A 27,226-nucleotide genomic window follows, 5' to 3' on the forward strand; every position below is an offset into this window, starting at 1 on the left:
AGGGGTCCGAGGGCTGGCGGCTGAGGCCAGGCAGCCGGGGAGCCTGAGGGGAGCGGGACGGGGGCTGCCCTGCCCGCCCCGCAGCACCCACTGCCACTGCTGGCCTGCTGCAGGCACCGGGACTCGTCCCCCAGGAGCTGGCCTAGAGGCAGCCAGCTACGTGCGTGGAGGCCAGGACGCCACGTGGGTGTGTAAAGGCCGGGTTTGTGCCTCCGAGGAATTGTTCCCAAGATGAGTTTAGCCATGCGAGAAGGGACCTGCTTGCTGCGGTGTTTAATGCGGTCTAGCCCTAGCTCACAAATGCACAATGCATGTGTGCGTGCCTGATAAATATGTATGTAAATAAAAACAATTTCCCTGCAAAATTAATATTTTCAATTGGGTGGCTTCTAGGTAATTAAAGCTGTTTAAGATTGGTGTAATGAATATACTTACAACTGACCAGTATCAATTAAAATGAAATATTTTAATCTGATGTTTTTGCACATTTTGCTTGCTTCGAGCTCTCGCTGTTATTAACTGTCGTATCATGCATCGAATGGAGCTGCTCTTTGTCCCTAAAGGACTCGGTGTTTACGTGCATTTGACCCTGTCTGCAGGCAGCAATTACCTCGGCACTGCAACTTTGCTGCTCCTGGTTTGCAGCGAGGCGTTATCTGCAGCTCCAAATATGCTGGGGTGAGCAGAAGGGAAAGCATAACCAGCCCAGATAGCATCTCCGCGTTACAAAGGCCGTTTGTGACACCCGTGCTTTGACTCAGTGCTCCCCGCACTCTGGCTTTTCAGGCGCAAGATCCGTTTTTCACCGCAGCGTGGCCAGCGCCAGCAGCACCACAATGAGCCAGGCTCAGGGTCCGGGAATGTTTGGCTTTCCTGCCAGTGACTAAAGGCCTCCAGCTTTCACTAGCCAGTCCCAGCTCGCATTGTTGCTGCCTGTTGATTTGTCTTCTCTCATTATTCCTTGACATGCAGCTCTCCACCCACGCCCACACTAACAACCCTCACACAAAGCGCATTGAGGTATTAACCAGGTTACAAGTTCAATGGAAAATTACACTAAGATTGTGCTGTGTGGCGATATAAAGGGATGGTATTCACTCTCCCAAAGAGCTTGTTAAAAACACAGCTGTTTTTTTCTTAAACATCCTAACAAAAACCATTTCTAGAAGGCGGGGACGTATATTTGTGCACATACGTGTCCCTACGGACGTCACATATACAGCAGATAGGCGCACGCGTATCCCTTCACCAACACAGCCTGGCACAATTCAAAGTCCCCGCTGGAAATCCTGCTCGTCTCTGGAGTTCATTTAGAGCATCCCCAGAAACCTGGGCTAAATAAACAGCCTCCTCCTGCTCCCTAACTGCAATTAGAGACGTGAACCTATCTTCTTTTTGTTAGCCCAAATTACAGGCTGGTGGAAGTGCTGAAGGTCTATAAAGACGGCTCGTGAGAACCCTCCTTACTGCAAACAGAAAATAAACTCAAAATAAAACTCAGTAAGGGTAACCTAACACAGTAACAAAATTTGCAACATCACACTATAAGGTTAAAAAGAAAATAGTATAATAAAGGAAATACAAAGGCTTTGGCATGGTTTTTACAATCAACAATGGTTAATTCTGATATGTAGTTGTGAACAACTTCAAAACACTTAAGTTTAAAACTCTTGCAAGCACTTTTAATTGATTAGGAATGAATTCTAGATGCACAAAAATGATTGGACTGTGAACAGTAGTACAACTATATCTAAGAACAATTAACTTTTGCCGACCAAAAAGAAACGTATGATGCATGAAAATGTGTATAAAACATCTATAGAATATTCTTGTCAAATATAAATGAAATTAACTTTATTATAGAAATCATTCTGGGAGATTTCTAGGGAAGACAAATACTTACATTTCGACATAAAACAAATTGGATTATATCGAAGACACAATCTACCTTTTATCTATCAAAGTCTTTTCTTCATCGAAGTTCTCTCTTAACCCTTGTTTGCACATAGCTTCGTCCATTAACAACCTTTGGAAATACCAACAGATATTTTTCTTACATAAATCTAGTGCGTATTGTTCCAGGTTTAGTTATATGCAATGGAATGATACAAACTTGGAACATCAATCCATAATCTATGAACAGATTGGTAGAAGTATTCGATATATCTTGATAAAACTCTTAAATTCGTGGCAAAGCTTGTTGATCATGGCTTCTTTTTTTTTTTCCTTTTCTTTTTTTTTTTTCTTAAAACAACTTCATGACCAACACAGATCAAACATCCATCCAGTCTACATTGTTCTTTTTTTTTTTTTCATTATAACATACAAATGGCCATTTACAAATAATACACCAAAATGAATAAAAGTTTGGATACCAAAATGAAGATTTGTTCCAACCGATATAATGCCTTCAGTGTACAAAGGTCCATGTTAAAGTCTTTTCCATGTGTTACAGCATAGGGCACAGTTGCAGTACAGAAGTACTCTGAGAGCCATTCTTCCTTTAGAAAATACTGCTGAACATCCAACTGTTGTCCATATAGTCATTTACAGAATTAACACATGTTTTACTGTAATCTTGGCCAGTATTGAGACATATCAGGTTCACTGCCAGGAACTTGAACTGGAACTGACACTCCAGGGGAAATGAGACCTGAAAATTGAGTGGGAAAATGGATATTTTAGTCTTTCTATACATAGCACAATTTTTGCTCTCCTGTTTCAGATTTATGAGTATGAAACCTCGCCGCCTACCAACCTGCAGAATCAGGTCGGGGATGCCGGGGGCTCTATTTTAAAAACCTGTGCACGTCTGACTGAGTTGTTGTTATGAATAAACTGTCACGCGTTGGGATAAATGGCAGAGCCTCAGCTCATTTGTATCAGTTGGGAATTCGGCCCAAAATACACTGAGCATTTCCATTTTCTCAAATGTGCCTAGCTTGCTCCCGGTTATGCTGACGCTTACCCTTTATTACCCTATTGTGCCTTCTTAGCGCAGGTCAGTATTTCTACAGGTTACCCGCCTCTTAGGTAACATCAGACCCTTAGCAAAAAACAGCCTCTGACACAGACACGGTAGAAACACGCTCAGCCCTGCAAACGCTTTCACGTGCATTTAACCTCACGGCATGCATGGCTGCGCTGATATTTCACAGCAAATGCTGCTGTACAGTGCTAGGGTCCAGGCATGCCCTGAGGGCTGTGCAGGACTGGGGCCTCGACAAGGAGCTTTTCACCCTCCAGCTATTGGGATGTCCATTAACCTGCCGTCTCCCCTCTACCCTTCCCTGGCAGCCTGGGCACCGGCTTGCTGAGCTGCCAAACCTGCAGCCAAGGCTTGCGAGACCCCCCCCCTGGTGCCACTCACCTGTGGAAGTGGTGCCAGAGGTGCCCATCGGCTGGCTGTTCATGTGTGTCTGCATGTGCGGGGGGGTGTAGGTGTCATAGCTCCGGCCGTTCACCGAGGGGCTGGTGGGCAGCATGCAAGAGTAGGAGGAGGTCTGGCTGGGTACCGGGGGCTGCGGCAGCAAAGGACAGAAGAGCGTTAAGCATCCACCAAGGCACAAAGCCACGATAATTAAGCTCCTGGCCAGCGGGCGGCACGGGCAGGCGTTTTCCTCCACGCAAGTCAGAATGAGCTGCGGGTTCTCAAACTTGGGTGCCCACACGTAAAACCTGACTTGCAGACAAGCCCTTTGCCACAGCTCCTTGCTCTACAGAGATGATACGGATGGTCAGATAGGCTCAGAGGGCCGGTCGCTACATGTGGATGCTAAATAAGGTGTGATGTATCGAAGCCAAGGGACCGGAGCCTTCTTCCTACTTGTGCAGAGGAAGGAGGGCCCGTGCTACTTGCAGCCCCAGACGGCACGGGGCTAGCGCCCTGCCTCACCTTTACTGCTGCAGCTAAACACTGCGGGTGGTAGAACTGAAACTCACGGCCAGTTGCACAAGGTGCCCCAGGTGGCCCAGCATCCCCACTGACCCAAACCCCCAGCCCCAAAACAGCCTGAGCTGGGGGCAGCACAGGCAGCGGGTGCCAGGGGAGCGGGCAGAGCTGGGGCAGCACCATCAGGGCACAGCAAACCCAGGCGATGTGGCACGAGAAGGGGACGTGGAGCTGGGCGACTCCTGCTCCAGGAGCACGAGACCCGACATGCCTGCACGCATTTCCTCCGCCTGCACAGCCCGATGTGCCCCAGCTACAGAAATCCCGACGGCCTCACCACGAAATATGCAAACACTTCTCTAGCTGCACCCCTGCAGGGGAGGATGCTGGCAGTCCAACACCAAGCCCCCTGCCCCAACGTGGTCATCACGCGGCCATGGCCACGGGAGCTGCCGGTGGCTCGGGCCCTGCAGTCGCTGCCTGGCCGCGTGCGTCGGGGGCTGAAGCTCTGCCCAGAGCCCCCCCCAGGTCAGCCCTTTGATCCTTTGTCATCCGCTCCCAGCCCGCCGGGAGCCACGCTGCCGGCCTCCAGTATCGCGGAATAACAACTTAACCGACGCGATTCCTTTCCCTGAACTTGAGAGACTCTAACTTTATTTGGTTAATTTTGGTTCAGCAATTAGTAACATGGTAATTGCCGCAGTGAAGGAGTCAGGCTCTCTAATCGGCTCGCCTGTCTCCAGCAGTGGTCAATGCTGTGTGCTTCAGACAAAGCTGCAAAACTCCCGTAATTGGCCAGCACCTTCCTAGGCCAACCCCACCATTAAAAAAGGAGGAATTTTGCATCTGAAAGGTCTATAGAAACAGACCCCAAAGGAATAGATTTCTTCCTAACCCAGCTGGTGATCAGCTAATGCTTTCAGGCATGAGGATTGACAGCTCTTGCAATTCTGGCTTAGCTAGCATAACCACTGATGCTAATCACATCCTCCCCTCTCTCAGGTGTTCCTAACGCGCCGCCGCTGCAGCACCTAAGCGGGAGGACCGCGTCCCTCCGGCAGCACACGCAGGCAGCAGTCCCAACACCGCACCACTGCGCTCCATGGGTTAGCCGTGGGGCGGGGTTTTTTGCCCCATAAGGATTTTGTTGGTTTTTTTTTTTTTTTCACACCAGATCTGTCGCCTTGCAATTCTGAGGACTTTTCTCTTTCTGGATCCTGCAGAGGGGCTCATCCGAGCACCGTTGCTCTCAGCGCCCTCTCCCTTGTGCCGCCTCCAAAAGAGGGCATCTGTTTTTGGTGCTGGTTTCCCCGCGGCGTGTTTCGGGCTCATAACCCGCATAAAACACCGCGGAGGAGGAACCCCCTCATTCCCACCTGCCCCAGCAGGCAGGAGCCCCCCGAGCGCGGGCACGGCCGTGCCGGACTCACTTGCATAGGCAGGTTGTTGGCCATGGTGAAGCTGGGCATGGGCGGCAGCGCGCTGTACGTGTTTGTGAGCGCCGTGTCCGTCCTGCCCAACATGGAACCTGATGTGAAAGAGGAAACTATAATAGAATAGACAGATAGATGAAGACATTAGTTCAAGCACATGACGCACGGCGACACAGTCCCAGAGTCTGACTGTCCCGAGAGGGTGGATTCGCTGCATTACCGGGGGTGGTTGGCTGCGGGATCGGCTGGTAAACGCTTGTGCTGAAACTACTGCTGATGGGAATGTGGCTGGGAGTGTTGCTGGCTTGTCTTCGCTGGTTCCTCAGCTTCTCTTCCCTTCTCCATTTGGCCCTTCTGTTAGAAAACCACACCTGGAAGCACAGCATTTTGTAGGCATGAGTGAGCCGACAAGGTGAGGGGCTCGTGGGCTCCTCCAGGTACCCCAAGGCAGCGCTGGTACAAGGCTGCCTCGCCCTGTCACAAAGCAGCTTCCTAAAGCAAACCCCATGTGCTGTTATTTTCCTGAAGGAGGAGATGGCCAAATACCCGACTGTAAACAGTGGCAGCCCTGTGCTTTGAGCAGCCAGTCATAAGAAACCGTAATGGTAATAACAAGAACAATAATAGCGATAATTACACAGCAACTCTGTACCTGTATTCTTGCTTCAGGCAGGTCTATTTTAGCAGCTAGTCTCTCTCTTGCAAACACATCAGGGTAGTGGGTCCTCTCAAATTCTGCAGAGGAAAATATTGTTGCATGAGCCGTAAAGATTTAACGCAGCTGCTGGTCGAGTCACAACTGTGCTGGCACTGCCGGTGCTCTCGGAGCCTGTAAGAAACGCTGCTGCAAGAGCGAAGCTGAGCCTCCCCTCCCACCTGCGTGCGTGTGCTGGGCAGGACACCTTGCCTACTGGGGGACGGGCAGGGCTGGGCGCAATGCTGGCCTCTCCTGAGAAGTGCCGAGCAGGGTATGGGGCTTCTGCCTCTGCTGAGGGGGTCCCCGAGGCAGCTCTGACCCCGTCACCAAGAAGCGAAGTGGCACATGGCTGAATAGCAGCAGAAAATCAGGACAGAGAGCCGCACTGGGTCGCAGGAGGGTGCACCCAGGCAGGGTCAGGGAAAAGGGCACCCGCTGCCAGCCCCGGGCAGCAGCAGCGCCGGGGACAGACAGAAATGAGGGGCCGGCACCGAGCACTGCTGCCAGCACTGGCTGCCTGGCCCTCGCCCTGCTGGAGCCACGGGCACCGTCGGCGGGAGGAGGTTTGTCCCCACGCCCAGGCAGGGACAAGAGAGCAGCCCAGGATCCAACACTGGTTCTGAGATGGGAGCTGTGCCCCACAACCTTCCCTTTGAAAACCTTTCTACAGCTTCTCCTCGCATACCGCAGCGAGCATGATGAATAAAATAGCACGGAGGGAGCCACGGATTTAAGATCTAAACATGTATCTTAACACCCTATTGTATAATATCTTCATATCTTATCGCACATCCGGATAAGGCACGTAAATGCCACGCTTCTGTTTAGCTCTTACTGTAGCCGGGGCACATTTTGCTTTTCTCTCCTGCTTCAGTCACAGGCAAATGTCACCCACCTTTCTCAAGGGCTTCGATTTGCTCTTGGGTAAAGGATGTCCTATTTCTCTGCAGCTTTCTTTTCAGCTGGAGTCTCATCTGGGCCTCATCTGAATCTTCCCCATTGGAGCTGATGGAGTTCGTGTTCTCCCCTCCTCCCTCCTGCTGCGGACAGCCGTCTGCGGAAAGGAGAGAAGGAAACTGAAATGCCCGTGCCCCTGTTTTAAGGTTACTATCGGAGAAATAATGCAAGCGGGGACAAGTTCGGCCACGTTTGCCGACACCCTTTCTTAAAACCATCTCGGGTATCAAAGTGATACCGCACTAACGACACAGGTAACACGGGAACGTTTCATTTTCCAGCGCTATCGTAAACATTAGAGATGAAGTATTGCAATCGCCTGGTCTAAACTTCGTGTCATTTTTCCTCTGGAATAAAACCTGCGTAAAAATCCCTTCCCCTGAAAGTGAATCTTTATCCGAATTGCTGCCGAAGTGCCGTGGCAGTCTCCTCTGCCTGCTGAATTTATTTACCTATTGCTATATTTAAAATAGTGATGTTCAGTATTTCAGATTATCTATAATCAGTAATTCCTATCTAATCAATTAGATGTTGATAGGTTTGCAGAAAATGCTATTAAGAAACCAAACCAAGCTTGTAATCTTTTTTAAAAAATATTTATCCAGTTTTTATTTGAATTCTGCACAGTCAATTTCATTTTAAAGGTTGTGAATTTAGAAGTGCCTGCATTGTTCTGCAGTTTTATTCAACTATTGTATGAGTGTGCATTGCCTTGACACCTATTACTGAGCACAGCTGTAATTATATCATCACCAAGAACAGGCTATAATTGCTGAAAATGGAATTTTATATTTAGATAAAAGGACTGTCCATTCTTTGTAATGTGTTGCACCAGAGAAAAGTAAGATTTCTTTTAAAATTTTAACATGTAATTTGAAAAGAAACGGGAGCGAGTTCGCTCGCGGGCTGAACACGCTCCCCTGCAGCTGAGCGCTTGGCAGGGCGCTCGGCGCCGCGCCTCTCCCCGGGGCATCGCCGCCGCTTCCCTGCGCCGGCTGCCGCGGGGCGCGCAGGGCTTGCGCGCATCCTGCGCGGGGTGGGCGCGCAGCGCTGCCCGGGGCCCCACCGGCCGCTCGCCGAGGAGCGGCGAAGTCGCCGTCCCTAAAGGAGCTCCCCCGGCTCCTTTCACGGCGCCTTTTCCAAGGCGTTTTGATGTGGCATAAAAGGGGAGCCGGAGCGAGGGGCGCATGGGCTACTTATGCTAATTCCCTTGAAAAGTTACGCCAAAAATAAATAGCAACACTCCCGCTACATCCTTTAAATATTGTGGGAAATCAACTTTAAAGTAATATCATTTATAATCGGCTAACAATGGCCCCGGCCTTCAAAGCTCGGGGGGAATTGTGACAGGATCTGGTGGGACCCTTTCAACCACTTTGAAATGTTTTAAAACCCGAACTTTCTCCCCCATTTAAACACAGGGATTCAGCGGCAGTGGTCACCATATGGGCGGCCGCAGCCCCATTGAGGCGGCCGGCGGCGGGTGAATAGCCGGGGGCTGCCTTTCAGGGGCACACAAAGCCGCCGGGCCCGGGGAGCGCCGTCGCGGCGGGGCAGCCGCCCTGCCAAGCGCTGGTGGCAGCGCCGGGGGCCGCGGCCGCCCGGGGCGGGGGCCTCCGCGTAACCTCCGCCACCGGCCTCATCCATCACTGTCCGCGCCGGGCCGCGGGGCGCTGCGCGGGGGGCGAGGGGGCGGCCGGGGGCGCAGGGGACGGACGCTGCCCCCCGCGCCGTCGGGGCTCGCCCCGAGCCCGGCCGTCCCGAGCCCCCTTTCCCGGGGAGCCGGGCAGCCCCCTCCCGGTGCGCTCCCCACGCGAACGGGCTCTGAGGATTTCACCTGGTCGCAAAGTGGCCCTAAAACCCTGCGCCGGCTATTAAGATGTCTCCCTAAAAGCCCCTCTTTTTCTTTTTTTTTTCCCTTTTTTTTTTTTTTTTGGGGGGGGGGCAGGTTTTTTTTAAGAAGCCCCTAAAAGGAGCGATCTCAATAGGGCTGTTCCACCTTCCAGACCTAATCCGTAAGAAAGCGAGTGAATGTCCGTCCCTATTATCCTATAGCCAGACCATCTGACGCTGGGTATAGGATTTGTTTCCTGGAAGAAAAAAAAAAAAAAAAAAAAAAAAAAAAAGACGCTGGGAAATAAAATCATTCCTTAGTTTCTTAGTGTCTTAATCAGTGAGGCGGAAAACAAGCAAAAAAAGATAGCAAACCAATTGCGGCACCTCTCAGCTATAGAGCTGGGATCAAAACATTGTAGCATCTGTTGAAAGAGAAAGTGTCTAAATCCTATAGAAGGCTTTAGTCTTATAAGAGAGGGAGGAAAGAAAAAAAAAAAAAGATAAGAAACAGTGTCTCAGTGATCCCTAAAACCACTAAATCACTGGAGAATTTCTCCTGGATAGAGATGTCTCTTTTTGTTCTGTCAGCCCTCGTGTATCCATTATTTTATTCACTGCTGCATGGCGTTTATCAGATTGAGACCATATTTGTACCCCTCTGAGACCTAACCTCGCCTTATGCTTTTTGAGTAATGGACTCTTAAAATCCAGCAACATACCCCTGCGAGGGAAAAGCATTAGAGGGAGCATGAATATTCCAGACGAAACCCATTTTATTAATTTTAATTTGGCGGGCCGGGCGCCTTAAGTGCCTGCCCGCCCCCTCTCTCTCGCCAGCCCCGGCTGCGCCTCGCCGATTTTGGGGGCTCTCGGGGGGGGGGTCGAGGGGGTCCCGGACCCCCTCCCCGGGCCCGCGCTGCCCCGCGGAGACCTCGCAGGGCTCCGCACCCGCCGGGGGAAGGGCGGCAGAGGGAAAGGGGGCGGCTGGACGGGCTCCGGGGCTCCGGGGCTGGGCGCGGGGGGGCCCGGCCGGGCCAGGTGGGGCCGAGGGAGCGGGGCCGGGCGAGGCGGCTGCCGGCCGGGGCTGGCCCTGCTCCGCGGGGGGACCCCGGGCCGAAACGGGGGAAAAAAAATAATAATAATAATAATTAAAAAAAAAAAAAGTGGGGGCGGGGGGGGGGGACAGGGGGCTCCGCTCTATCTTTCTAGTGTCCTTCATAGATTGTTTTCTTCTCTTAAAACTGACATGTCTAATTGGCAAGCGGTGCCATATCGTGTCCAGAGGTCTCCTGTGGAACATTTCTACAGCTGTCTCCTTCAACTAGACGCTTATTCATGTCGCCTTAATGAGAAACAAAACGATCTCTAATGAGCAATTACATAGCGACAGAATTGTTCCCATAACAAATTCTTGCGTGTGACAGAAACATTCTTTGTACCAGATACTCCGCACACTGTTACTGATTTTTTTTTCCTTGCGGGATGAAAACAAAAAGCAGGTTGTTGTATATAGACACCTCTTCTAAAGGAATGACCACAGCCGGGGAGAGCCGAGCCTCAACAGAGCCCGTATTCAAAAAGAAGCCATTAACCATCTTAAGTATGTAACGTAACATCCCATTATCCTTCATATTATCCCCTTGTCATTCCTACAACAAATACCTATTAATCTTCAGGATAAACAGTTTCCTATATTTACCAAGTTGTTCCGGGCCCATTGAGGAGGAACCACAATCAGCCCGACGCAGACAGCCACCGCTCTGCCGGCCCGCCAGGCTCCGGTGCCGGCCGGGGAGCACGGAGCCGGCTCGGGCGGCACCTCCTGCCCACGGTCCCCACGGGTCCCCACGGGTCCCCACGGCCGCCCGGGGAGGCGGCGGAGGGAGGCAAGCGCCGGGTGCCCCCGGCAGAGGGCTGCCTGCGGAGCGCAGCGGGCGGCCGGGGGACCGGGAGAGGAGCCCAGGAGGGGAACCGAGGCCGAAACGAACCGAGCCGAGCCGCGCCAGGCCGGGCGCTGCCTTACCTTGGGCGGGCTGCCCGGGTACCGAGGTGCCGGGGTACCAGCCGGGCCGGGTGCCCCAGGTCCCCGTCTGCCCGTTCAGCATCCTTAGCTTGTCGTACATCCCGTCGGCACCCATCTGTTGCTTTTCGCTAGCCAGGTTGCGTAGGACTCTGTTTATCGACGACACCTGCAAGGCAGAGGACAGAAAGGCAATGGTAGGGCGGTAGCGCGCTCCCCCCGAGCCACCCGCGCAGCCCCCGCGCTCCTCCGCGCCGCGGCCGCCGGAGCTGCGGACAGACGGACGGACGGACGGACGGACCGAGCGAAAAAAGCCCCGGCCCCAGCCCTGCAAAAGCAGAGTGATGGCTTCCACTGATGCTCGCAGTCCTGAGGCGCCAGGCGCAGGGGTGACCGCGGTTTTTTGTTGTTGTTGCTTTTTTTTTTTTTTTTCTCCCCTCCTTAAAGGCATTTGTCAGATTCTGTATGAAAAAATGCGTCTGACCCTGCCACATGCAAATGATGTGAACCTGCTATCCTCTCAGCTGATATCAAAACAAAGGAAGCAGAGGCTCGCTACAGCTACCCAGCATTGTACACAGCACACAGGAAGGGTTTTTTCATGAACTTACACTGGGTATATTATCGTTGGTACAGACCCCCTCTGATAGTAATCTGTCTCGAATCTCCCACGCAAAGATGGAGGGGCACTCTCGTTTATACTGCGCTATTTTGCTTACAACTTCTGGAGTCGCTACTCTCGGTTTACTACCTCCGATTGCCCTGGGTCTGATGGAGCCAGTTTCGTAATACCTGCCCAAAATTTTACTCACACATCCATTCGACACCTGGATAGGGAAGCGGACAGAAAATCACATTATTAATAATTTCAAGACAAAAATAAAATTGTTTAAGTATGCATTAAACAATGACAAGCTTACGTTTTGATTGTCCAGCACTTGGACTTTTGCATCTGCATGGGTCTATAACACAAAAATATACCTTAAATGGTATGAGAACTTACTTAGAGAGTCTTTTTTTTTTTTTTCTTAAAAAAAAAAAAAATTACATTTGTGGCCCTACCCTCTACAAAAGTGCTACTTTAAAAACATTTGGAAGAAAAAAAAAATCTGGTCAAAACGTAATTCCTTTAGTACTAATATTAAAATATGCCTTAAATCTGAACAATAGCTATGCCAGACTAGTCTCCATCGTCCTCAGACAGTACTTGCGGGGGACGGGGTGAGTGAGGGGTTATCGAGACCTACATTTACAATGTACCCCTGAGCTGCGCCAGATCGCGTTAGTGTCTGTAAAGACAGATTCTGGGCTAAAACAGGGTGGCTTCGAGGGTTGTTTTTTGATGGTGTTTTAAAAAAAAAAAAATGCAAAAAAAAAAAAGGAAAAATAAGAAAGCAGTAAGCCACGCCAAATGCATACAGATCTTACAAAATCATAAGTAAATATAGGGGGAATATAGGGGGAAGGGGGAGGAGAGGAACCGAAATCCTGCCGAGCCGTACAATTCGGTTGCTTACAGCGAGCTAACTGTAACAAGAGTGCGGGTCATCACCAGGCGGGAAAAAAAATATATATATAAATCAAAAGGTTTTAAGAGGTATTTCAAAAGGCATACAGAGATACAGATATGCACGGCGAGGTCTAGCCGCAGCGGCAGCGGAGGTGGGCAGCTGGACGCTTTATTAGGCTGGAACGTGGGTGGGTGTGGGGGCCGGCGGGGAGCGCGGCCAGCGGCGGCCGGGCGCTGCCGAGGGGGCAGCGGGAGGAGCGGGGGCGCCGCCGCCTTCACCTGCAGGATTCGGGAGATGTCGCAGGGCCGCGCTCCGCTGTGCGCGAGTTCCACGATCTTCTGCCGCGTGGAGTCGGGCAGCGGCCTCCCGTTGACGAACACCCCGCCGAGCTGGTTCACGCCGCTGTGACCTGCGGGAAGCACAGCGCCCACCATAGCACCCTCCGCTCCCGGAGCCCCCGGGGAGCGCGCCCGCTCCGCTCCGCACCGCTCCGCGCCCCCGCGCTCCGCCCGCCCGCCCGCCCGCCGCCGTCCTCGCCCCGCCGCCCCCGCCGCCGCCCGACAGCCGCGCTCCCCGAGCCTGCGCTCCCCGTCGGCAAAACCCGCGGAGAACCCCCCGAAGCCCGGACAAAAAGCCCGGGACGTGCTGCTGCTGGAGCGGGTTGGGTCGGTTCGCTGGCTCGCTCGGTTTTGGTTTTCCCACCCCCCGCCAGGAAAAGGAGGAAAAAAAAAAAAAGAAAAAAAAAAGGAAAAGAAAGAAAGAAAAAAAAAAAGCCTCTCTGCATCCGCACAAACGCAGCTCGCCTCGCCAAAAGCAAACGAAGAGCTGCCTCGAAAATGCCCAACCTGAAGCTCCAGGCTTTGGAGGAAGTCTCCCTGGAGAAGCTCTGCGCTACGCTCGCTCCGCTCTCCTCTCTTTGGAGCCTCCTGATAAATTGACTCCAAGAGCCCAGGCTTCTTAGCAATAAATAAGCTCCAAATATAGAAGAGGGGGAAAATATGATGAGCCTCTCTGACATTTGTCTTTAAAATAAAACTAGCTGCACGTCAAGTTTGAGCTTAATTTCTGGAAATAGGCGGAAGTCGCCCCGGATCATGCATGGAAGGCTAATTGAAAAGATCAGTTGGAGCACTTGTGGCAGGCGTGTCACTTTATGACAGTACTCTGCTTTTGAAAATTGCATCGTCACGACAAATAGTAGCATGATAAAACGACCCTTTCTGTCCGCATTTGGATATCACTCAGACTAGATTGAACTCTACTCGCTTTCCCTCCGAGGGAGGCTGCGGTTTAAGGTAGCCAGGGGCTCTGCGCGGACACGACCGAGGGGGCGCGCTCCCCGCGCAATGGATTCGAAGTGACACCCGGCCTGGGTCATTTACCGTCCGGCCGCCCCGGCCCGGCAGCACGGGCGGCGGCTCCGCATCCCTTGGCGGCCGCGGGGAGAGAGGCGCGCCTCCTCCTCCTCCTCCTCCTCTCCTCCTCCTCCTCCTCTCCTCCTCCTCCTGCCTCCCCTCCCCGCCCGCGCCCGGCGGTGCCGCCGTGCGCCCCGTCGGACGGGCCGGGCCGGGCCCGCGGGGGGCGGCGGCCCGGGGGCGGGGAGGGCCGGGGCCCGGGGGCTCGGCGGCTCCCCCCGGCCCCCTCCCGGGCGGGGAGCAGGCGCGCAGGGCCGGGCGGCACAGCAGCGCCGTGGCCGGTTTGCAGGGGGACGCTCGCCACCGTAAAAAATGGCAGCGGAGAAAGCGAAATCAAAGTTTCGCTTAAAAGGTTAAGCCTTAATCATTATATAATTTCCCTGGAGAGCGGTGTAGATCTCGCCCAGTGGCAATGATTATGCGCCTTGTATTCTATTGCTAGTCATCTAATAGGAAAACATATGGTGTCAATTTGGATGCTCTGCACCATATACACCCAGGAGTTATTAACACAAAGCCTGAAGAGCCCGCCGCGACCTTTAAACAAAATAAAGGCTTCACCCGAATGATATCTTTTCTACGTTTTGCAGTGGCGATCCCGCACGGCCGAGTGAAGGCATCCCCATTACCATACACCCCCGGCACGCCGCGGCCAAGGCCAGCCGCCGCCTCCCGCAGGTGCCGCCGCCCGGCCCGCCGGGGCCGAGCCCCTCTCGAGCGCACACAGCCCCGAGCCCACCCCGCTGGGGGCTCCCCCGAGCCCCCGAGAGGCCTCCCGGCGGGGGACGGCTCGCCGCCGGCCGGGCAGGGCACGAAGGGGGCCCGCAGCCGCGCACGCTGCCGGCAGAGCGCTTGAGGAAGGTCCCGCACAGCTCCGCGGCCCGCAGCCGCAGCGGCTGGGGGCTGAACGCCCCGCGCAAGGCCCGCGCAAGGCCGCCTGCGCTCCCCCCGCCGCGATGCGCGCAGGAAACGCGCATCTCATGCAGCGGAGCGCGGCGGGGATGCGCCACCCCGCAAGATCGCTCCGGCGGGGTCACGCATTCCCGCCGCACTGCGGGGCGCACCCCGCGGAAGATGCGCACCCCGGGGCGCCTGGGGCCTGCCCCGCTGGCACCTCGGCCGCCGGCTCTCGCACCCCACCGGCTTCCCCCGCAGCCCCGTCGGCCGGAGCGGGGGCAGCGCCCTGGCGCGTTGTCTGAGCGCTCTCCGCTCCGAGAAACCCCCTCCGCCACCGCCGATGCGCGCAGGCCCGCCGCCCAGGTCTCCAGCCCCAGCAGCGACAACAAAAGGGCACGGCGAACCAACACGGATCCGCGAAGGGCACCGGCGCAACCGGGAGGCGGCGGGGCGTCGCACCTAGCACGGGGGGGCTCCCGGTGCGGGGCAGGTGGGCGACGGGCCCGGGCCCCGACCCGGGCCAACCCCGCGGCCCTGGAGCCGCCGCCGCGCTCCCGGCCCGGCCTCCGCGCCCCGACGGGGCGGGCGGCGCGGAGCTACCGAGCCCCAGCGGCGGAGCCCCCGCTCCCCAGCGGCGGGGCCGCCTCCCCTACCCGCTGCTGCGCGCCCGCGGCCGCCCCGCCTGCCCTCCGCGGCCGCGAAGGGGCGCGGAGTCACTTACTGTTCTGCATGGTGGGCTGAGAGAGCAGTATCCCACGGGGCTCGCCTATAGCAGTCTATCAGCAATAAAATAGGCGTTAATCAGGGGGAGGCAGTACACAGGGTTAAGCTAACATCTCCCGGGCGTACTTTGTTATCCTTAGACGCCTTCCCCAATTAGTTTAAGGTTTCGGGGGCTTTTGCGCCTCGAGGCAGAACTACGCGCGTATATCCCTACACAGGCAAAAATTTAAGAAAAGCAAAGCGCCGAGTGGTTTCTGGCTTTAATTGCATGCAGGTGGCGTATTGCCTCGTCGGTAATGCCCTTCGCTGAGGTGGTGCATTAACTGGAGCAACAGCAAGCACAAAGAGAGTCCGAAGTCAGGTTTTTAAACTTGCCTGAGAGCGGGGTGGACTGTCCTCTCATACAATTTAGGGACTCACACATCTGCGTGTCACTAGTTAAAGTCTTCCCTCTAGGACAAAGCAAAAGAAGTACATTAAAAGTGCGGAGCGACGCGGGGAAGGTGCGCCGCGACACTGCGCGCCCCGCCGCGGGACGGGACAGGACGGGGCCGGGGTCGGGGCCGAGGATGGGACGGGGCCGGCCCCGCCGCTACCGCAGCCCGGGAGGAGAACAGAGGAGAGGAGAGGAGAGAAAAGGGAAGGAGAGAAGAGAAGAGCAGAGCAGAGCAAAGCAGAGCAGAGCAGAGCAGAGGGGCGCAGCAGGGCGGGCGCTGCGCGGGCCCTGCGCGCACTTGCCGCTCCACCGGCTGCCCTGTGCGCTGGCAGCGGGGCTCCATTTTTTTACCTCCGGGAATTTCTTCGATTTATTTATTTGTCTCTCCCCGCGGCACTAGCAACTTTCTCTCCCCCAAACTCCACGTCTCGTGATTAACTTCTTTTTTGGTCTTTAGATCTTCCCCTTTTTCACTGTACTGTGACACACGCTGTCTACCTCGCCTCACTGCTTTAAAAAGTAAGAACAGGAGGGGGTGAGAACTGTTAAACAAAGCCTACAGAAAGCGAACAATGGCCTCCATTCTGCTCCTCTACCCAAACCCCGAGTGCAGAAACCCAGGCTCCTTAACCGGCCGCGCAGCTTCCCAACTAAACGGACCAACAACCCTCCAACTTACAAAGAGCAGAGAAACAAGCCCCTTCTCCCTTCATTAGTGCCTGCCTTGACCCAGCGCCTGGACAGTCCCAATCGCCCTTTTTTTTTTTTTTTTTTTCTTTTCCCCTCTCCCCCCCTCCTTCCCTTACTCCCTCTCTCCTCCTCTCGCCACCTTCCCTCCCTCTCCCCCACCGCCCCCACCCCGGGCCACTTATTTATTTATTTATGCGTCCCCATGTATTTATTTGAAATCGTCGCGGGTGAAAATGGAAAAGTAATTTCTCGTTATAAATATCTGGCGGTAATTGTGTTACTGGTGCGAGTTGTTAGGGGTTGTAAAAAGATACAACAGCTCAGTGGGGTGCTCAATTGGGGAGGGACAATTACAATAAAGAGCCCATTCAAGGGGGTTGCTAAAAAAAAAGGAGGTAAAATAATGAAATAGTCGCAGCCTTCATTTTCTCTCCCTTTTTTTTAGCCTAAAAATACTCATTCTCTTTCTTTTGCGCCTATAATGAATATTAATTTTACTCTTCCTGCATATGATGGAGAATTCAAAGAGGCACGTTTCCCCATTCAGGACTAGCCACGGTATAATTTATTAAGTAGCTTTTAGTAATCTTAAATCCATAAAAATAAACATCAAACAAGTACTTTCTCGCAGCATGAAGACTTTAGCTGGTAAATATTTACTGCTCTTTGGAGAACTACCTGATTAGCAGCAGAGCGAGCTACACTGTACTTCAATGGAGACGTGGCAGTATCTCCTCTGGCTGAACCGAACGTGAAGCCATCCCTTTAATACACCGAACACGTCTGCACCGACACACACCGAACGGCAACCCCACTTCTCCGGGCAGCATTTCCTCGCGTATTTAACGCGCAACTCATAACCCTGGGGCCTGCGGGGCCGGGGAAGGCAGGCGGAAAGCCGCGGCTGCGCTCCCAGCCAAAGCCCTGCCAGCACCTACCTCGGCCACGGCACCGGGGGGATTGGGGAGAAGGGGCAAAAAGCACGCCGCGACACAAACCAACCCCCCAAACGCGGCCGAGAACGTTTCACAGTGCAGGCCGAGCCTAGCCGAGTCCTTCAGCAAGGTAAGAGGAGGTGCGGGGCAGGACGTTGTGCTCCCAAACTCGCCCCCCACTCGAGCCGCCGAGCCGGCGCAGCGCCAGCGCCGGGCACCCGCAGCCGGGGAGCCGTGGCCGGCCGGGAGGCAGCGCGGAGCGGAGCGGTGCGGGGCGGTGCGGGAGGGCAGCGCCTGGGAGGCAGCGTGCCGTGTCCGAGGCAGCCAGCTCCACCATTAGGCCAGGCCTAATCCGCCGCTCGTTTTGTAATCTGAAAATCTGGATATAATCTGATCTAGGTTTTTTTTTTTTTTTTTTTTTTTTTTTTCTTTCTTTCCCCCTCTGCCTCTCCCGGTGAAAACACACACAATTAGGCGTTCAGGTGGCAAAGTTTCCTGTTCTCGGGGCAAATGAGAAAAGGATAAAAACGAATCGGTTTGCGATCAGGAGTTGGTAGAGGTCACCAGCTATAAACATTTATTGTCAAGGGCCACTTTTATTATTTTATGTCCCTAAGACGGAGAAAATGCCGTCACTTTTCGTCTCTAGGATGGTGTGGTCGTTTTCCAAAACAGCATCTGCCAGGTGCATTTAATCGTTCGGGAAACTTTGTTTTTAAACTTTCCAGAAATTATTCCAGCCCCACGTCTCGATTTACCAGCTCCGTACGAGGCATCGCAAGGTTAAATTCAAATCCAGATTTTCCAATTGCACTTGCGAGGGGAAAAGAACCAAGTTTATTGTTGCGCGTCAGGGGGAGCGAAGCTGCTTTTTGCACGGCCAGGAGTTTGCAACTTCTTGGAGGAAAAAAAAAAAAAAAAAAAAAAAGGACCTTGCTATAGCGCGGGCTCTCAGGCCCGTGGGTACCCCGTGGGGTTACGGGGCTGTGACAGGAGTGAACGAGAAAGCTTTTTTTGGAGGAAAAAAAAAAAAAAAAAAAAAAAAAAGGACGGATGGATGGATCCGATCCGCAGCGCTTCCCAAAGGCCCCCAGAGCCCGGCCGCGGCCGGGAGCCGCCGCGGAGGACGGGGCTGCGCTCGGGCGGTGCTGCCTTGGGGCCGGGGCAGCCGCCGGCCCCGGGGCCGAGCCGGGGAGATGCGGGGCTGCTGATGGGAGCTGACAGCCCCTCGGCTCCGCTCAGCGCCCCGCGCAGCGCGCCTGCGAGCTCACTTGGCCTAGGAGGTGACTTTCCCGGCCGCCCTTTGCCTCCTCCTCTCCCTCCTCGCCGCTTCGCCCCGTCCTCCCGGCGGCCGGCTCCCCTTCCCCGGCCGAGCCCCGCAGCACAAAGCGGCCGCCGGGGCCGCCCCCGGGCACCCGGAGCCTCCGCTCCGCTCCGCTCCCGTCCTCGCCTCCCTCCCTCCTTCCGCGCGGCGGGGGCGGCACAGGGCCCCGCGGCCCGGCCCGGCACAGCACGGCCCGGTACGGCCCGGTACGGCCCGGCACGGCACAGCCCGGCCCGGCCCCGCCGCCCCTCCCGTGCCTGCGAGCGGGGGTGCCGGTAGCAGCGGCGGCGCGCACACACACACACACCGGCGCCTGTGGTCTCCCTGCCCGGCAAGTGCTACGTGGGAACTGCTGCTGCTGCTGGGCTGCTGCGAGGGTTCGCACCGGTTTCCCGGTCAGATGCTTTAGCTTTTCCGGAGGACACGGGCTCGTGTGAAAGCAGAAAGTTTGTGAGCTCCTGGGCTGGAAAGTTCCCTGGGAAGCTCTCCGGAATGCAAATGGGGATCCGAGAGAGAGAGCGCAGGAGAGAGCGAGAGCCCTGCCTAAATATTAAAATGCGAGAAGGAGAAGCCGGGAGAAGAAATGAGCGGACTCACCTTTATGAGGCATCCTGTCTTGTTGTCAAAGCTCCTGTCAATAGTTTAAGAGCGCACTGATTGGAAATGATGGCGCTTTAAAAAGAGTTGCCAGCAAAATAGTTTTTCTCCAGTGAAGCTGCTGGTTGTGTGATCTTGGATTCCTGGGAAGGAGACAGAGATTGACAATAAAATGGGCTGTCAGTGACTGGAGAGCGAGAGATAAAAGAGTGTGTGAGTGAAGTGGGGAGAGAGAGACAGAGCACACCTATGCTGATTGGTGATGGTTCAAGTGTATTAATGTATGTGTGCCTTGCTCTCTGCCTCGCCTCCACTGCTCTTCACTGGCCCATTAGCAAAGCCTGACCTCTGTCATCATCTTCCAGCAAAACACTTCCTCCCTGCGCCTTAACCAGAGCGGGAAATGAGGCTGAGCCGGGGCTCGCTTTTCAAACCCACTAATCACTCCGCACATGCAAATACTCCGCTCGCTCCCACACAAAATATTGCTTTATGCAAAGCGACGCCATCGCCTCCCCGCCGCCCATTGGCCGCCCCGCGCCCGGCACGGCTCAATTGGCCCAGCCGTTTGAATAGCAGGGCCCTGGGCCCGGCTCCCGGCTCCCGGCCCCGGCCCCTGCTCCGCACCCGGCTCCGCAGCCGCACCCGCGGCCCCGCACCCGCCGCCCGCCCGGGCTCCGCCGCCGCCGGCCGGCCCCGCCACCACCGCCCGGCCCCGGCTCGGCCCGGCCCCGGCTCGGCCCCGGCTCGGCTCAGCTCTCCGGGCCGCCCCCGGCAGCTCGGAGCAGGGCCCCGGCCCCCAAAAATGCGGGGAGCGGCGAAGGGGAGCGGCGCGTTTCCAGGTCGGGCTGGGGGAGGGGGCCGGGGGGCCGGCGGGAGGGGGTCGGAGGGAAAGGAGGGGGGGGGGGGGGAAAGGTCAATTTGCATTTAAACAGTTAGCCGCCGTCCGACAATGGAGATAAGGGGAAAATAACATTCAAATGGTAAAGACATAAATATTTGGGAGACAGGCGCTTTGTAGGGCGGGCGCCGCCCGGAGCCAGCGGCCGCCCGCAGCCCCCCCAGCCCCGGCCGGCGGAGAGCAGAGCAAACAGGCGGCGGAATTGTGTGCTGAGGGCTCTTGTGAAGGGCCTCAAGAGTCCTTTACTAAACACTCGCAAACTTCTCCCACGTGCCGTTTGTTGACTGAGGGCTGCCGTTGTTGTGTGCGTTTTTTTTTTTTTTTTTTTTTTTTTAAATTATTATTATTTAAGACCCCGCAGAGCAGCCGGGAGGAGGGGGGGACGCGGCAGCGCCCCGAGCCCGGCCGCCCCCGAGGGGCTCCCCCCGGCCCCCCCCCCGTGCGCCCGGGGAGCCCCTTCCCCGGCTGCCAGAGGCGGAGGGGGGAAAGTCAGTAAATGACTTCTCCGCTCTGACCACACACCACAAGTGCGTGTGCTGAATGCCGGACCATTAGGACACACCTCAGTACACTCCAAAGCAACCCCTCCGCGCACGCATTTGAGGTTACACTGGGAGCACCAGCCCGAGCTCGGGGTGTCCCCGGCGGCTGGGGCGAGCCGGGCGGGGACGAGGGGGAGGGGACCGCGGGGGGGGGGGCTGGGGGAGAGAAAGGGAAGAAGGAGAGGGGACAGGAAAAAGAAATTCCAAGAGCCACCGAGGAAAGTGGCGAGTATGAACGCGCGAAGCATAAAATGAAGTCGTAGCCGCATACACTTGACTTCTCTTGACATGTGAAAAGTGCTAAAAGTCAAAGCTCATCAATAAAGTATCTTGAAATTGAATAAGAGCCCTGACAACCATTGCATTCTTAAATAAAGTACAATGAGGAGACAAACGACTCTGCCAAGGAGTTTGCATGTGAGTGAAAGGGCGCCTCAATAGGAGCGGGATAATGGGCTGCCCGGCCGTCATGCACTGTCATCCCCGGTCCCGCCGAGAAGCTGCCACGGCTCCGTGATAGCACAAAATGGGCTCTTAACAGACTCGCTGCTGCCTGCCCTCCGCGCCGCTCGCCGCCCCTTCCCCCGACGGCCGCCGGCGCGGGGCCGCCGCTCGCCGCTCCGGGCACAACGGGGCCGAGCCGGGCCGGAGGGGGCCCGGGGGGGACCCCGGGGCCGGCGGAGCCACCGGGCCCTGCCCGCGGACCCGGGCCCGGCCGGGGCTGCCGCCGCCCTGCGCCCCCGGCCCGGCCCCAGCTGCAGCTCGGAGGGGCCGGGGGGGCCCCGCGTGATGTCCCCCGAGTCATGCATATGTATGGCGGCGGGACGGGCGCCCGGCAACGTTTGGGATCGCCCCGAAGGTGAGGCGAGGCGAGGCGGGGCGGGAGCCCGACGTGGGGCGCCCCGAGGGGTCCCCGGCAGCCCCCGCTCTGCGTCTCCCCCTGCCCCAAAGTGCCCCAAGTGGCCGAGCCCTGCTCCCGGGGCGCCGGGGAGGGAGAGCCCTCAGGCCCCAAAAAGCGGTGTTTGTAAGGTGTCCCGGCTCTCGGTCGCTCCGAAGGGACTTGGGGAGCTGGCAGCTAGTCCTCTGCTGGGGAGAAGCCAGTGGCGTCCTCGGGGGCTGCTTTTGTTATTATTGGTTCTGGATATATATATATATATATTTTTTTTTTCCTCGCTCTCTCTACCAAACGAGCAATTTTTATTTTTTTATCTTTTATGGTTTTTTTTTTACTCTCGTCCACGGGGCGTTAAAGTGATGAAAGCGATAAAAAAAAAAAAAATAATAAAAAAAAATCACTTTGTCCGCAATTGCAGGCAAATATCATTTTTACAAGCTCTCAATTAGCCATCCTCTGGATTAGCACCTTCTTACGCCTCGGCTCCGGAATAAAGACGCCGTAATCTTGTTGCTATTTTCCCCTCGGGCGCAGCGGCCTTTGTGCTGCCTCCTCCCCAAAAGAAAACTTTTGAACGCCCCCCCGAGCCGAAAAAAAAAAATAAAAAAATAAAAAGGAGGAGGAGGGAGGGGGGCGTGAGTGGCGCTGACGTCACGGCGGGGCGGCCGGGGGTGGGCATCGGGGGGCGACGGCGAGGGGCGGCCGGGCGGAGCGGGAGCCCCGAGCAAAAGTTGGGAGGCAGAAAAGCGGCGGGGCCGGGCGGGGCGGGCCGGGGCCGTGCGGGGGTCCCTGCCCGCAGCTCCGCGCTGCCGCCCGCCCCGTCGCGGCCCCGGTGCCCGGCGGGCCCCGGCCCGCCCCGCGGCGCCATTTTACCTCCGCCCGCCGCGGGGATTGCGCGGCCCCGCTCCGAGCCCCCCGCCGGTGCCGGTGCTCCCCCCCCTCCCGGCCTCCGTGGCCCGGCCGGGCACAGGGAGAGCCCCCCCGGGCCGCCCCCCCGGGGGCTGCCCTCGGGCAATGCCGGCAGCGGCGCCCCGAGCCGGGGGAAGGGGATCCGCAGAGACGGCCGTGCCTGGACGCTCCGCAGAGAAGGCTCGCTCGCCCTTTTTTTGTTTGTTTGTTTGTTTGTTTTCTCCCTTTTTTAATTTCCTGCTCTCACCTAGCACCGCTCGCCTGCCGAGGTTAGCCCTCCGGGACGGCTCTGCCTGCCTCGCTCTCCTTTTCCCCCTTTTCTCTCTTTCACCATCGCTTCCCCCCTCCTTTCTCCTTTTTCTCGAGGGGCTGATTTCCTGCTCCTAACCCCGCTCCGCTCCCGTTGCGGGTTACGGACAGGAGCAGCCCCGCCGCGAGGTGCCCGGCCCGGCCCCGCTCCGCTCCCCGCGGCGAGGGCAGCGCCGGGCCCTGGCCGGGAGCGAGGCACCGCGCCCAGCGCTGCTAAATCCCCGCCAGGTCCCTGCAACTCGCATTTCCTACAGCTTTTCTCTCTCTCCCCCTCTCTCTTTCTGTTCCTAATACAATCCCAAAGAAAAAAAAAATTAAAAAAGGCATAACAAAAAGGGTAAAAAATATATATAAAAAGGTAAGTAACTATTATATGCGGCACTTTTTTTTTTTTTTTTTTTTTTTATAAATAATTGCTATTCCTAATTAAAATAATTTTCACCTTTTTACATGATCTCTTGCCTGAGTTTTGATTTTGTGTTAAACAGCAGCGGCTGCTTCCCTTTCGTATTTTGTTAGGTGTTGAAAGCGGAAAGTGCTGAGTTAGGGACTCCGGTATCGTCTGGTTGGATTAATATCTGGGCTGCAAACTACCTTTTTTAATACCCAGAAAAATGCTTAAAGTCCTCTTGTCCAGTTCGGTCTAAAACTGAAGAGATACACAAATCCTGACGTCTTAGACTACAATGCTTTTGCCTTCAGGACACTCAATGCCTATTTGTATATGTAGGGACAGTGTTTGAAACCTATAATGCGCAGGACACTGAGTTAAGTGGAGCTTTTCTAGTTTAGAAACAAGCCGCAAAAAGTTTGGAATCGATTTAACCTCTTTTCTGTTGGGCTTTTGCGCCAGGCACAGCTTTGTGTGCCGGGATTAAAAAAAGGCTTTCTGGACCCCGCCGAAGTCACTCTGCTGGCTCTGAAGCTGGCAGGCGAATGTACGAGCTCCTGTACGGGGAAGCCTTTGATTACAGACATGTGCAAAGTGTCAGGCCAGCGGAGTCGCTCGAAAAGCCTTCAGAAAAGAAGGGAGGGGGACGGGGGGGTGAAAGCTTAGCGCATCCTGACGGGCTTTTTAAATGCTATTGATTGGGACAAGCTGTTCAAAACCCCAGTAACAGTTAATCTGCCTGTTAATCAAGCCACTAAGGAGCTCAATGCGAGTTTTATTAGCAACTGGAGAACACAGGCAGCAGAAAGGATCAAAAGCCTACACCCTTGATATTTGTAAAACCAGCCTTTCCCAAAAATATATTTTCAATTACAGAGCAATTCATAGCTTATCACCCCTCGCTACCAAACACACAGATGGGGCCGCAGAAGCTGCCAACGCCACGAAACCAAATGAACCAGAATCGCGCTCGCACGCCTGAAAAATCAGGCGAGTGCTGGGGGGATCCCGGGCTGCCTCGTTCACACCTCGCCCGGGCTTTGCTGGCCTCCGGAATAAGCAACGAAACCTAAATTTGGCGAAGCGGGGACCACGAGGAAATGATGGAGAAACTCCTCGGATCCGCGTCAACTGCCCTATTAGGCGGAGGGGCAGCGGGGCTGTTTCGCTTTGTGCTGGCAGGTTTGATTTATCGCGGCAACTTCGCACGGTTATGCTTCCCTCTGCCCAGCCCTTTGGCGGAGCTGCTCGCTTCATTCATTCATTCATTCAAAAAAAAAAAAAAAGAAAAGAAAAAAAAAAGGGGGAGTTTGAATAGCAAGATTCGTAATTCGGAGAGCCTGGAAGTCGAGTTTCAATTAATGTAATGACCAGAAATATTATTATATCGGCTAAAATCAACATTTGATCTTGTCATTTTTAATGCAGACCGATTGCTTTATATGTCAGTGAGATATGCATATAAAAGACTATCTGGTCAGAGGTAATTATGTCACAGCTTTTTCTCGGCATGACAGCTGGATAAACACCATCTCCAATAAACATCTCTAATTAGGGAGGAGGATCTGAGATAGATGGTGTTTGATTTATTACTGAAGGAGAATGTCCATTTACCGGTATATTATAGCGAAGCATCACGGGGAGCGTTCTCGCTAACGCACCGTAAGGAATATTTGGAGAAGCCCGAGGACAGGTAAGCGCTGTTTCAGGCTTTACGCTCTTCTTTTGTTTTGCGTGATTTCGGAGGAAGAGCCACCTTGCCGGGCTCTCCCTCTCCCCAACTAACGCCCTGGCGTAGCGCAGGCACCCGCGGCCGGGCAGCGAAGCCCGACTTGGGGGGGTGGCGGCCGCCTCCCGGGCTTCGCCCCGCTCCGAGCAGGGCGGCGGGCGAGTCCCCGGCGCTCCCCCGCGGCTGGGACGCGGCCCCCGACGGGCGCGGTACCGGGGGCGGCCGGCTCCCACCTGCCTGGCACCGGGAGCGGCGGGGAAGGGAAGGGATGGGAAGGGAAGGGAGGGGAGGGGGCTGCGCCGCAGCCCCTGCTCCCGCGGGGAAAGTTTGGGAAGCGGGGGCACCGCCGGGCGCCCCCTCTCTGGACGCCACCGGACAGAGGCCGGGCCCCCCCTGCCAGATCTGCCCCTCCGCCCCCCACCTGTTGTACCGGGCTGTGTGTGGGGAGGGGGGGGGGGGCCCGGCCGGCGGTCCCCATTCCCCCCCTCCCCGTCGGGCAAAGGGGGCGGCTGCGGGTCAGCGGGTGGGGCGGGGGGGCTGTTACCTGTCAGGATGCGCGGGGCCCTGTGGCCGGCTGCTGGGAGGAGGTGCCCGCCGCGTCCCGTCCCAGTCCCAGTCCCAGTCCCGTCCCGTGGCGGGTTCGTACCCAAGCAGCTGCCACCCGGCTGAAGTGTCACGGGCGGTACATGCGGGGTGCCGCCTTTGCACTAACTTTCCCTTAATACCCACGGCAGCGCCTCCCCCATTGGCTGGGCCGCCCCGGTGACGTCACGGCGGCCACTCGTTAGCTAATGAGACATTTGGGGCCACGCGAGCACGGCCGCCGCCCGCCCGCCGCGCCCTGCCCCGACGGCGGCACCCCCACGGCCCGGGGCGGCACGGCACGGCTCGGCACGGCCCGGGCTGCCCGTGCCTGGCCCCTCAGCACCGCCGGGCCCCCTCACGGCGCCGCAGGGGCTCCCCGCTCCTCCGGAGGGGCTGCCCCGCACCTCGGGGCGGCCCCGGGTGGCTCCTGGCTCCGGAGCCGGGCTGCTCCCCCCGACGGCTCTCCCCGGGCAGGGCGCTGCTAGGGTCCGGGACAAAACTGAAGGCGCGCTGTGGCTTTCTCCTCCTCGCAACTCCCTGCCCAAAGCCGTCCGAGCGGGCCCTGCTGCGTGGGGGCGCGCTGGGACCCCCCTGACTCCCTATGCCCGGCCAGGCCCTGCAGCCCCCGGGTCGCACCCTGTCCGCCCGCAGCCCCCCCGGGGGCACGGGGCCCCGGTACCTGCGAGCCCCCCCCCCCGGGAATAGCCCCGGGTGCGGAGCGGGGCGGCCCATCCGGCTGCCGGGCCCCGCCGGCGCTCCCCGCCCGCAGCCTCTCCCGTTAGAGAGGCAGCGAGAGGCCATTATTTGCACACACTTGTCAGGGTAAATAATTTATCAGCAAAGAACCCCCCCACCCCGCCCCCAGCCGATAGTTTTATTGAACTGTACTTAAATGTTTCATGAACCTGCCTTCTGCCGGGGACGAGGCGGGGGCTGCCAGGCGAATTAGCGGCGGCCCTTGACGGGGCCGGGAGGCGAGGGCTCGGCGGGGTGCAGGGGGTGCCGCGGGGCTCGCCCCCAGCCCGTGCCGGGGTCCCCCGGCTGCAGCCCTCGCCCCCCGCTCTCCCCCGGGGCCGGGCCCGGAGCCGCCGGCGGGGCCCGCAGGTAGCGGCGGCCCCGGGGGGGCGGCCCCGGCGGCGGGGGCCCGGCGGCGCTTCCAGGAAGGGGTTTAAAGGGTTTCGCGGCGCGTTTGGAGCCGCTGCCATTAAGGGGCCGCGGCTCCCTGCAACCCGGCAGGGTCCTCCAGGGAAGCGTTGGAAACACCACGGCTCCCGCCTGCTTATCTGGCTGTCAATAAAAGGAGATGGCTCCTAAAGCAGGGCCAGGTGCTGCCTCCCCTGCTCTCCAACGCGCCGCTCTCCAGAAACTGCTCAGGCGTGAAGCCAAGTCTGCTTGGCCAGGCCTCCGCGGAGGCAGGCAAACAGTCCCCTCGCCAGCACCAGAGCGCTCTCTGTTTGCCTTTTTATCTCCTCAAAAAAATACAGGGAGAGGGAAGCGAGGCAGGAAGGTGGGGGAGCGCCGAGAGCAGAGTCCGTGTTTGGCTTTCGCATCGCCGCAGAGGCCGAGGGCGGCTGCAAAACAACAACAACAATAAATAAAAAG

General features: G+C 56.5%; 2 protein-coding genes and 1 long non-coding RNA gene across 22 annotated transcripts in view; 2 read left to right on the forward strand and 1 right to left on the reverse strand.

The window, feature by feature from the left end:
- The window catches only part of ELP4 (elongator acetyltransferase complex subunit 4), a 196,887-nt gene that overhangs the window by 145,282 nt on the left and 24,379 nt on the right, over positions 1-27,226 (forward strand). The gene's annotated exons all lie outside the window — the stretch shown is intronic.
- Positions 1,546-25,723, reverse strand: PAX6 (paired box 6). 17 transcript variants are annotated; one of them, XM_072039204.1, is made up of 14 exons: positions 19,611-19,769; positions 19,364-19,506; positions 15,757-15,833; positions 15,380-15,434; positions 12,625-12,755; positions 11,756-11,797; positions 11,648-11,662; positions 10,839-11,004; positions 6,918-7,076; positions 5,978-6,060; positions 5,546-5,696; positions 5,323-5,420; positions 3,371-3,521; positions 1,546-2,653 (listed from the first exon to the last, which is right to left on the reverse strand). In XM_072039204.1, exons 4-14 carry the CDS (start codon positions 15,387-15,389, stop codon positions 2,568-2,570), a joined length of 1,092 nt encoding a protein of 363 aa, XP_071895305.1. In that variant the 5' UTR covers positions 15,390-15,434; positions 15,757-15,833; positions 19,364-19,506; positions 19,611-19,769; the 3' UTR covers positions 1,546-2,567. The 17 variants fall into 17 exon arrangements, with proteins under 17 accessions (XP_071895305.1, XP_071895304.1, XP_071895299.1 ...); XM_072039203.1 differs by having other exon boundaries at positions 5,323-5,438; XM_072039198.1 differs by having other exon boundaries at positions 11,447-11,662.
- Positions 17,354-18,306, forward strand: LOC113843858 (uncharacterized). The gene is made up of 2 exons (XR_003497729.3): positions 17,354-17,572; positions 17,917-18,306. It is a non-coding gene; the product is annotated as an uncharacterized lncRNA (long non-coding RNA).

Source organism: Anas platyrhynchos, chromosome 5 (assembly GCF_047663525.1).
Source record: "Anas platyrhynchos isolate ZD024472 breed Pekin duck chromosome 5, IASCAAS_PekinDuck_T2T, whole genome shotgun sequence".
NCBI classification, from domain to species: Eukaryota; Metazoa; Chordata; class Aves; order Anseriformes; family Anatidae; genus Anas; species Anas platyrhynchos.